The sequence below is a fragment of the Haemaphysalis longicornis genome, unplaced genomic scaffold (genome assembly GCF_048455015.1).
Source record: "Haemaphysalis longicornis isolate Haplotype H1 unplaced genomic scaffold, Haemaphysalis longicornis Haplotype H1 scaffold_10, whole genome shotgun sequence".
NCBI classification, from domain to species: domain Eukaryota; kingdom Metazoa; phylum Arthropoda; class Arachnida; order Ixodida; family Ixodidae; genus Haemaphysalis; species Haemaphysalis longicornis.
Window position 1 is genome coordinate 104828384 of NW_027526204.1, and position 11796 is coordinate 104840179.

The 11796-nt window shown below is 48.9% G+C and overlaps 1 protein-coding gene across 1 annotated transcript in view; it reads left to right on the plus strand.

Annotated features, from left to right (window-relative positions):
• LOC144159027 (regucalcin-like) overlaps nt 1-10803 on the plus strand; it is a 30441-nt gene extending 19638 nt beyond the window's left edge. Inside the window, exons 5-6 of the mRNA XM_077690260.1 lie at nt 5027-5173; nt 9454-10803. Of these exons, the coding sequence (XP_077546386.1) occupies nt 5027-5173; nt 9454-9647 (341 nt within the window). The 3' untranslated portion in view covers nt 9648-10803. The remainder of the gene's footprint in view (nt 1-5026; nt 5174-9453) is intronic.
• The last annotated feature ends 993 nt before the right edge of the window (nt 10804-11796 follow it).

Below are 11796 nucleotides of genomic sequence, written 5' to 3' on the forward strand. Positions count from 1 at the left end.
ATTCCAGACTGGCGTGTTTCCCAGATTTAGGGAAATCGCACTCACACATTATGGAGATCACATTTATGGGAGAAAAACGGGTTGTGTTCTTGTGTTCCGTTGCAACCTGGACGATCGTAGCCTTCATAGCCACTTAAAGCGTTCCAGCTGCTTTGTTTTAAGGGCTACCGTTGCACGGCAGCAGCGCGCATGGTCCTGGCCCAGTTCCGTATCCGAGTCGGGTGCCCCTACCCCACTGACCGTCCACTCCATCTTTTGGACGAAATGCCTCCACGCTGGCTTCGGGGTGGGAGCACGCTCCACCGCATTCACTCGCGCACCGCGTGCAGGCCCAGTGTAATGAAGCATTCGCAGAGCTCCGAGTGCTCTGTATGAACGTCCAGGCAGTGAGACCGGCCCAGTCAATGTCGCACTGGACGCCTGTACCTCATCCCAGAAATAACGCGCGGTGTTGCATTCTAGGAACACGTGCTCCGCGTCTCCAGCTTCCCGCACAAGAAGCAGCCCGCACCGCGCGGCAGAAAGAAGCCGCGTTCTTCCTGCCGTGATACCACCAGCAGGAACCGGAAGAAAAAGTTCTAGGACCCAGTCGGAATCGGCAGGCACATGACCCGTTTTAGTACGCCCGCTTAGCCGCCTCGGGGTGGGGTGGGGAAGGAGCTTTGCGAGAAGGTCGCGGTGTAGCCGACGGGGCTTAACCGTTAGAAGATAGCCCCACGAGAACTGCTGTTCCATTAGGGTAATGGCGCCCACTATTTCTGTATAGGAAGGGGCGGTTCAGACACCATGGTGCAGTTGGGCCGTTGGGACCAGCCACTTTGCTATGTGGGCAGAGCCGATGGACTGGAATGCTTTACGGAGAAAAGGGTTCGACTAGTCTCAGAAACATATAAAACGCTGGACTGTAAGCTTAGTCTCCACGTGAACCAGACCCAAGCCACCAGTATCTAGGCCCCGAAAGATTTGTGCGCCTCATAGGCTCGTACGAGGAGCTCCACACGGAGACCGCCCACTGTCGGTGCAACTTGTTTCACCGATTTCGTGTTGGTGGAGGTGACCAGTGCCGAGTGTAGGGTAACCGGGTACACTACGACGCTGCAGACGTGAGGCCTGGCGACCAAGGCGATGTGACGCGTTCTCCAGGTTTACAACTTGGCCTCCGTTAGCCTAGGTCGCAATCTGGCTGCGTTGGCTTCCCCTAGAGCCACGCTCACGCCCAGGTAGCGTTGTATTGTATCCTTCCAGCGAGCTCCACAAAAGCTGGGGGGCTTGAATTCCCACTCGCCGAGCCAACAGCCCTCCGACTTGGAGAGATTTAGCTGCGCTTCAGAGAAGCGGCAGAAGCGACGGGCGAGGTCCTCGACCTTGCTCACCTGGGTCCGTGATGTGCAGACGACGGCGATGTCGTCTGCGTACGCCCCGTGAGCCAATTTCCTGATTGAGTTGCAAGTGGCGATCATCCGATAGAGCGGTTCCAGATAGAGCGCGAACAAGACAGGAGAAATTGGACATCCGTGGCGGACCGACCTGCTGACCTCTATGGATGGTCCGAGTGGTTCCCACAACATCACACTTGTTGCGATGTCGACGTAACAAGTTTCGAGCCATTCCATCATTGTTTCCCCTATCCCACAGTGCTGAAGTAGAGGGAAGAGAAATGTGCGATCGACTTGTTCGAAAGCTTTTCGAAGGTCTAGTTGGAGTACCGCAATAGGCATCACGCCCATCTCTGCAGCCTCACAGGCGGTCCTCACTCGATGTAAATTGGTGTTGATTGAGCGTCCTTTGAACCCGCAGGTTTGATGATCACCAACCACCAGTCGGAGGACCATCTCGAGCTGTCGAGCTAGGATCCTTGCGAGTGTTTTATAGTCGGTCGATAGGAGTGGGACTGGGTGAGTCTGTTATTTCCAGTAAAGTTGTGGAAATGGTCTCTTTGGAGATCAGAACGAAGTGGCTTTCCGGCACGGAGGGAAGGAGCCGCCCTTCCTGCCTGCATTTTTCAAAAACGGCCACCAGAATGGGGCCCAACTCTTTTCGAAATGCCTGATAGAATTCCGCGGTGATGCCGTCCGGGTCCGGAGACTTGTTCTTGGGAAGTTTTTTTGATTTCGCGGTCTACCTTCCACGCGGGTACAGGCGCGTTAATTAGGTCTTTTGTGTCGTCGGGCACTGAGGACAGGGAAGAGAGTACCTAGGGGGCACGCAGTCTGGCGTCGGTCTAGACCGGAAAGTTCTTTGAAGTAATCGCAAAAGGCCGCCGCCACTTCCTCCTGCCCCTGCACAATGCCTCCACTGTGGTTGACCTCGTTGCTGTTTTTTGCGGGTGATGCGCTCGCGCTCAGAGGCCTGGAAGATCTTGTATGGCTGCGCCTCGTACTCGACCCTCTCCTCACTGCTGCGAACTAGGGCGCTCCAGTAACGCCGCTCCAGCTCACTCCGCAGCTCTTCTTTGATAAGGCGGATGTCTTCTCGGAACTATCCCGGCCATTCCTCGTCCGCCTCGATGAGGCCACAAAGGGTCTCCATAAGACGCCGCTCGTTAGCTGTCTATTCGGCCGCCTCTCGCCTACCTATCTCCGAGGCCACTTCCTTAACGGTGGTTTTAAAACTTTCCCACGCGACTTTTTTGACTGTGTCGTCTTCCAGGATCTTCAAGTCCTTCTTTACCCTTACGGTGAAATTAGGGTGTTGGATGCATTTCGCGTTCATTATCTAGCGACTCCTGATCTTCGTTTGCGAGCGAGCTTGGCCCATTAATATGGAGCAGGACACTGGCCAGTGGTCGGAGAAGGCGACCGGCATGACATTGTAGCAAACTACCCTCTGTAGCAAGTCGCCGCTAACGCAAAAGCGATTCAGCCGTGACGTGCACCCGTTCTATGCACGTGCCGCCACGTGCACCTGTCCCGGCGCACGCATCAGGCTAACTCTTGTTTCATTCTCGGTGTGTGCAGGGTTAGTGCAGGCACGTGCTGGGTTGGTGCAGGCGCGTCCATCGCGCCTGCACTTGCGCTTTCACTGTTTCGCGCCTGCACTTGCGCTTGCACTAACGCAGCACGCACCTGCACTAACCCTGCACCCTCCGAGAATGAAACAAGAGTTAGCCTGATGCGTGCGCCGGGACAGGTGCACGTGACGGCACGTGCATAGAACGGGTGCACGTGTAGGAGAGCGCTGACTGTAGGGAAGTTGTAGAGTGAAGTGCGTTCACTCTTTTTGTCAGTGTAATTAGCGCCAAAAGGAAAAGAAAAGAAAGAGACGTAAACAACAGTGTCAATAAAGATGTATTTGACATTGCCTAGGCTTTCACTTTCAAACCATATAAGTAGACTTGACTGCCCGAGGAAATTTGCCGTACTCAAGTTCTTATGAAGATGGGTTTTCAATTGGCCAAGGGAAGCGAGTAAAAAAATCTACTGGCGGAACTCATCACCGATGTTCGCCTTTAAAGGGACTCTGCACCACTTCTGATCAACGATTTCACTCTTTCGTTCTCGTCTGTAATCATTGTGGAAGCTATAGTTATCTCCAGAACAGAGTGGCACTGTGTGATTTACTCGTCGAAGCAGATGCAACTTCCGTTTCTGCTTCGCTTTAGTAACTTTATTTTTAAAGTGGCTATCAAACGAGTTCACTGCTGCAACTAAGGAAAGCCGGCTAATAGCCGCTACATCTCTGTAATGACGTAAATCCAGCGGCACCAAGATCGGGAAAGAAAAAAATCTTTTGAGCAAGATTCTAAGTTACCTGATGGGCATAGAACAGTAGTTTTTGGCTGACGTTCTTTTCGGCCCTCTATTTTAAGTAGTGGATGTGTTGCTTGACTACGTTTTCCAAGCATTTAGGATTTCGAAAAAAGTTGAAAAAGGTGTTGCAGGGTTCCTTTCAATGCGAAGCATTCTGCGGCTGTTAGAACCCACAGCTTTACAGGAACTTGTAGTTCAGTATTTATGGTCCTTTAGCGGAACGAAATCCTTTAGTGTGCGTGTATGTGTGTCGCTTGTCAGGCTTCCGGCAGGCGTTGTGTTTGTTGAGCGATTCTTTTTGGTCGGAAAGCCGGATAAGCCTTTAAAATCGGGATTAGGAGACGATGAATGCAACAGCAACTTGGGCTAGTTGGCAGGTGTTCACTTTGAAGTGGTGCAGCGTAAATAGACGGACCGAGGAAAAAACGCGCAGGGAGGGCGCTGACTCACAACTGGTATTTTGTTGGAAGGAGCACAGGTACACATTCTCATGTACGCTCGGTTGCAGAAAAAAACTAATTTAAGCATAACAAAAACCCGAATAAAAGGTATCAGAACTGGGCACATGGCTAGGGCGTAAATCTAGAAACGCTTTCTCCGCTTTGTACATCGTCAGAAAAGGTTGCCTTACACACGCGCCCACATCTTTGCTTAAATAGGATTCTACAACTTCGCGCGTCAGTTGGTTGTTGTGGATAAACAAAACGTCGCTGTCGGCAAAACATGCAAGTAACCACATGCTCGCCCGTGCGCTGATAGGTAGGGAGAATGCTTCACAATGAAAAACTGGGGGAGGTGTGCTCGTTCTTTTGGGAGCGGAATTGTACATCACTTCACAAAAGCTCCTGCCCTACTTCCTAGCTGCGCAGATGTTTTAAATACATCTCTTGAGAACATTAGAAATCCTGGGCGGTTCCCAGTTTATTCATTATCAGATAGGCTCATAATCTCCGAGTTTTTCGGAAAACGCGACAATTCAGATCAATGGTTAGTTCCTAGATATTAGCAGAGTCCGTCAATGCTTTGACGGACTCTGATAGTTTTCGCAACAACCGGCAGTGCGGAGATGGTGTAGCTAGCAGCTGTTAAGATCAACCAACCAGCTATTACAATTTACGACATCAGTAATTTCACCGGCCAGTGTGCCTGATGTAGTGTTTTTCTGGTAAGCATGGTTCAGCTTGGCTAATGAAATGCAGCCAGGAAAAACTTTCTCGGGGGGGGGGGGGGGGGGGGGGGCGGAGGGGACTTCCATTTAAAGTGCACGCTCTCCGCAGGCAACCGCCGGGTGGTGGCCGACTTCAAGGTTACTCCTGGCTACCAGCAGCTGGGCTTTCCAGACGGCATGACCATTGACGTTAATGACAAGATCTGGCTAACCTGCTACGCGGCAGGGGCGGTGGTCCGGGTCGATCCTGAGACAGGTGCGTCCTTGTAGATTCACAGCAGACTTTCGCAGTTGGCAGTGTCAGTGCTGAAAGCGTTATTTGCCTGTAATCACCCAAGGCTCATGTGCGTACCTGATCGCACTTCTGTCTGCGCTTTGCGTATAACTTTACTACGAAAGCTCTATTCACCATCCGATCGTGCACTTCAATTCAACAAAGTCTAAGTGAAGCCATGAAGACAAAATACAAGTTTGTGTTATTCGAAAGATTTCGTGTTTTATTGGGCCCGCAGTGCTGGTCGGAATGCAAACGATTCTTTATTCACTGAAAAATTAATGAATTTAAGTTAAAGGGACACTGAAGTGATATGTAAACATTGCGGGATTACTTTCGCAAATTGTAGTCCGGAGTCCCCAGGCCATGTTTCGACCACCCTGGGCGCGTTTACGCGATTTTATTTAGTAGAAAAATTAATTCGAAAATGCTGTCCTCCTCTCTTTACGCTCGCCCATTTTCCGCGGCGTTTTCGTGTGACGTCAGGAGGGGATAAGCTGGCAATTGGCTGCGCTACTGCACGGCTCCCCGGCCTTCAGACAGAGTCAGTCGGCCCAGCGTTTCGTCCGCCGGCCGACGACGGGTCGTCGCAATTCGTTCGCTCAGTTGAAACGAAGCCAGGACACGTTTGTGAGTGGTAGAATTTGCCTTTCTTTACTTGGTTAGTTTGTACACTGTATCTAGCTCCAAATCAAGGTCGCTTCACACAAGCGCTGCACAAGCGCACATGCGACGCTTCGCTGACTGGTATGCCAGTAGGAAAATATAAGGCCTCTTGAAGGCGGGAGAAGAGTCAGCGAAGTCAATATAGGTACTAAGGAGATAAAATCAACTGATATTTTTACCGTACAGCGTAAAACTAGGGTGCGGGAAGCACTTTTTTGCGCTGGACGAACAAGCACAGAGGTCAGCAGCACGACTACGCATCTGCGAACGCTTTTCCGTCTACGAAATGCAATTGCTAGACGTGAGCTATTGTGGAAACTCGGGCGACGCTTACTGCACGAGCGCAATACAACAAATAGTCACCTAAGCTGCTTGAAATGCCAAAACTAAATAAAAGTGTAAACTGGCTGTACAATATATACTCTATATTACCAATGCCAGCGGAGCCCGCTCCGTGGCCGAGTGGTCTGGGTTGCTAGGTGTGCCACCGCAAGTATTTTGCAAGTCACGAGTTCGAATCCCCGCGGGTACGTGCTTTTTTTTGTAAGTTAACTTTTTCGTTTTCCGCCGATGTTTTCTATATTGAGTTCACCTTTTTTTGGGCCGCAACGTTCATGGCTCCACGAACTAGTTCACAAAACGCGCGCAGGCTGGCACTGGCGCGCTAGCGAGTTCTCGTTGGCGTGCTGTTGCTATAAGCACCGACTGTTTGCAGGCAGTGGGCACAGGCCAGAATGAACAGACCCTTGGCCTGGTGCGAACACGCTTTTTACGACACAGGCATGAGGGAGGCAAGCTCCAAATATGGGGGGAAAAGCGCATGACATTTGGGCGTCTGCGGGTACGCGGAGGGCGTTCATGCACTGCGTAGGTTTCGGCTAGTGAATGCTACGATTCCAATCCGTCCTAGGAGGCTTATTTTTATGCATTTTTACAGCTGACAACATGGCAGAAGCGCGGTACGATGATTACTGAGTTAATGAGAATGCTCATCCAACAGCGCCAACGGTTGTGTTTTACAGAACCGAAACCGAAACCGAAACTTGTTTGGTTGCTCACCTTGGACATCGTCCAATCACGGTGCCCGCTCCTCCTAACGTCACAGCTTTAGTTGGTGCGGCCGCCGCAAACCGCGCATGGTAGATTTTCTTCTTTCGCGCTTTGTAAAATAATTACCGATTTGTCAACCGAATAAACGATGAAAAGTGTGCTAATTTGAGCCAGTCTACGCAGTGCAAGCAAAAACGGGAGCTTGACAAATTCACTTCAGTGTCCCTTTAACGTTGTGATTTTCCCGCTCAATCTTGCGTTTTCGTGGCCCGCAATGACAACACAGGAACCGCCCGCTCTGCAGCCGATTGGGAGGCCTTGTTTACCGTTAGTGAACCTAGATGGCGCCACCATACCGTGGCACGCCGTTTTCTGCCCTTGGTTTGTTTTTGACCGGATTTAAACCTGGCTTGTTTTGTTCAGGGATAAAATAATCGTTTCGTGAAACATGGTGCTCTCTGCACAAATATGTTCACGTAAGATACCCTTGCTTGCATCAATCGGCCAGTGTCGTCTGAGATAACCCCAAAGCCCCGCAGTCCTGTGTAGCTAAACCGCGCGCAGTACCAACAGCATAACGCATCGGTATTTCTATGTTTACGCGTGCTTTCGTAACTTCCACTGTTTGTCCCACCATTCGTACGGCTTTAAAAAGAATGTGCCATAAATTTAAGTGCAAATAGCTCGTTCGGCAAGCTTATAAGCCCTTCCTAATTTGCGTTTGCTTCTGCCGGCCTCCGCCAATCGCAGAGCTCGCTGGTATGACATCATATGTTCTGCTGCGGGAAGTGAGCGAGTGGGTCGCGTGGGCATTCCGTTTTTTCTAATTATGCTGCTTACTTGAGCGAAGTTTATGTTAAAAGTGGTGTCAGTATGATTCTAACGAGGCAACCTTTTGAGTGAACCAAACTTGCGTTTTCTCTTCGTGGCTCCTTTAAAGGGACCCAGAAAAGCCTTCTGTAAAAGTTACAAAAGGCCTGTATTGTCACGTAGCACCAATATAGCGATGCAATGCCATTGGAATTATTGATCTACATTCAGTATTAGCTGCGCCAGAAGCAATTAAATGCACCTCTCCCCACTTGCCGATCGACTCCTCCTCCCTCTCTGCCTCCTTCAAAGCAGCTAGCTACATTCCTGCGCCTAGGCTCGCGTCAATCACTGCGGACCCGCCTTTTCCGCCTTTGCCTCGGGATCGCGCAGGAAGGAGGAAGAGCAGCCGGAAGCCAATGGCAGTGACGCCGCCGGCGGCCGACCTTGCCGGCGATTGGGCGAATCAGGGGGCGCCTTCGCCGTTGCGTCAGCAGCGATCGCCGTTGCGTCACCCGCGGTCGCCGTTGCGTCAGCCGCGGTCGGCTCGCTGCGGCGTCGCGCTCATCGGCTGAGAAAGGCGATCTTCAAAAATTGTTTACAAATTATCTGTACAACGTATGGGGCTCACACTTGGCTCAAAAATCCCCCGTTATGTGTTCTACCACCTGAATGCATTTGATTGACACCTTCACAAAGCTTTTCGGGGTCCCTTTAAAGAAAACAGACGAAGAAGTCGCGACTCCTCAGTCGCTTTCCGGCGATTTCTTTAGGACGTCACAAAACCTCGTCTGTGCGATTGGCAGCCTCCGACGTAATACACCGTAAACCAACATGACTGGGCGATTTTAGTGGGACTCTATTTCCGTGTTATCGCACCACCTGAATGGCAACGTGCGGCTAACGCACTTATAGAAACGTTTTTTGTGCAGGCCCATATGACGTCACGCCTGCCCGTGATACGTCACTGCAGCGCGAAATTTAAATTTTCTTGTTTTTTTTTCAATGTTTATTGCGTTTGTTTTTGCTAAGAAGTATTTCGTTGCTGGAATGGAGTTGAGTGAATTATCGAAGAAATTGAACCAAGTTGCATTTTGTCTTCAGGGCGTCCCTTAAATTCTGGAGCCTTTTCTGAATAACTTGTTATGAAGTGCCGTCCCGCCCGAACTTGTTTGAGTCATCAGTATCATCACAATAATTGTGCGTGTACTGCATGACACATAGGTCTACAACCGCTCCTGTACTGGGTTGGCCAAGTACAATCGGAGTTTCTACAATTTCTTTAATAGCATAACTTTCTTGCTTTTACCTGGATGTCCTTTATGCTCATTCCACAAGGTGTGGAGCCTTTGTGAGATTCCTAGGGTTTGCTTCACACTGTTTTTCTTATAATCAGCAACAACAAATGAGCGTGACTACAAAAAATGAACCATATGTAAACAGAACGTCATGCGAAATAGGACTGACGAGTGGCTTAGCACGAATTACTGTTAAAAACGCGCTCGTCTTCTTGCGAGCACTTCGAAAATACGTTTAGGTGCTTTTGCATCGCGTCTGCATATGAATATTTCTGTTATGGGGTGTTTTTAAGTAGTGTGGTGTAAGTTGCCCCTGACTGTCGTTTGCCTCACTCAGATCATATAGCCAAAGTCTCAATCATTATCATGTACATATATTTTCAGCGCACCGCGTGATACGTGAACCTTTTTGCCGTTTTTTTTTGCTTGTGATCGCAGCGAAAGTACTGACGAAGATAAACTTTCCGGCCAAGTACACGACGTCGTGCTGCTTTGGCGGGAAAAACTTCGACACCCTCTACGTCACTTCCGCCAGCTCCATGCCGGATGCCACGCAACCGGAAGACGGCCTGCTCTTCCAAGTCACTGAGCTGGGAGTTAAGGGGAAGGCGGCCTATGAGTTTGCCAGCTAGCAAAGTCAATGTTTTTTTTATTTTATGCGACTGTTTTTTCTCCCAATCAGTTTGGCAACAATCTGCTTCCAGACTTCCGAGAAGCGAACTGGTGCTGTGGAGCAACGGAATGCTCGGAGTCTGCACCTCCGGGTTGAGACAGGGCAGTGCTACCAAGTACGGGTAGACAGTGGTGTTTCTCAGTGGATAAACCTGTCTGCGTGTGATTGGCGCCATTGCTTATTTTTGTAAGACCTGCGCTTGCTGTTAGCCTGTTTGGAGCTATGCAAAAAGAATCGTGATGCCTTCTTTTTTGTTTACCAAAGTAATTTAAAGTCATCCAAAGTGCATTCAAAGTTGTCATCCGCAATTGGTGTCCTTGCACATTTGCGACGCATTCTCCCTACAAAGGTAAAAATCTTGATTTACAGTGAATTGGTATCATCTCTGTTGCAGTACTACAGCATTGTGTGGTTTACTACTGGTGTCACAAATTTACGCTAGCTGTATTTACCGCAGAAAAGAGCCATACGTCATATTGCTACCGTGCATTATACTTCTTCAACAAAACACCTGTTTCCACTGTACGAAATTCTTCCTGTGTTTTGTGTGTACGATTATCGGTTGATGTTGTGCTACAAAGCTTTTGTTAAGTATGGGACCAATAACATAATAAAACTTGCTAAGCTAAAAGGAACCTGAAGTGTTCGTCTAACCAGGCACAAAGAAATGTTTGCTGTACCCACACCTAGAACAACTTATGATGAACAATCTCTGTCGTACAAACTACCTTCCTTGCTAAATTTATTAAACCATGAAGATTTTGATCCGTCATATAACCCTAACTCTCTCATCAAACGCTTCGCCCAGCTCATTTCATCTCGGGAATAGTGCATGCCTCGAACTTTATTCCCTGTTTTGGATTGCTGCTTTTAGTGTTCACGTCACTTCATGACTATGCCTATGAACTTTTCTGTACTGGTTTTGCGTTATGTCGCTAAATTTTGTATAACTTGATGTTATGTAGCACTTGTCAACTTATATCCATTCATTGTTCCTGACTGATCATCATGCTGGTGTTTGCTAACTTGTAATGGGGTCGGGACCTCGTCAAGCTGCTCGAGCGTTTAGTCCCGTACTCCTCCTTTTCAAAGGAAATAAAGCTGTTTGATTGATTTATTGACTTAATTCTAGTGAATTACGGGTGATGATCTCGAATTGTCATTCGCGTCTGCCGTGAAACATTACCAATGCTGTGCTGATTAGGTCTGCACTATTGTTTGCTTGAAAGGATGGCGTCGAATGGCACATGAGAAAGAAGTATCTACGATAGGTCGCTGGGTAAACTTTTTTTTACTTATACCGGGGTGGTGGAGCGCTATCGCCAGGGCTCATTACTAATGAGTTAATAACGGACCTGCTAGGAAATTTCAGAGGAACTGCAGGCTGTTTAAATGCCTTTCGATGATGTCGCTTAAGTAGACGCTGTAGGACCAATTACTCTCACCCGCAATGCAAGAATGCCGCAGGACAAACTTCGGAATAAAAATAAAAGCTTTTCCACTCAATGTGAAAGCTGTCGAAAGTGTAGAGCAGTGATTCGCCATGATGGGCTGTAGCGCCGTTATCCGCTCACTGCTACCATTCAATGCAATTCAAATTTCCCGCCTTCGCAGTTCTCGCGCGTCCATGCCTGAAGCTGCGCCAGCAAGAGTTCTGTTCTTTTTGTGCTTGCTTTTCCTCCCAAACGTGCCGGCGTTGCACTGCCGCTTTTTCTTCGCTTACTATCGTGCTTCTGTAACACCGCCCTCCCATAGCGTTTCTAAGCGTTATTTTTTTCTTCAATTTATATCGTAAAAAACAATCCAACGTGTATTCTTCATTTAGAAAATGCTAGCGCTCTCAGTTGCGCACGTATATTTTGCCTCAAATATGTTAGAAGTTCCCTCCGTGCGAAATAATGTGGACATCTATGAGCCATGGCAGCAGTTCTAGTAGTTGGCAACTGTCTTCCCTACACATACTTCGTTTTCAAGGATATACCTTCACTTTGTCCGCGCGGTTGAATCGAGTGACAAACACGGACCCAAATTATCTGTTTTAGGCAGCCCAAGAAAGTCCTTCGTCTTTAAAGGGACCCTACAACACTTTTTTCAGCTTTCACGAAATC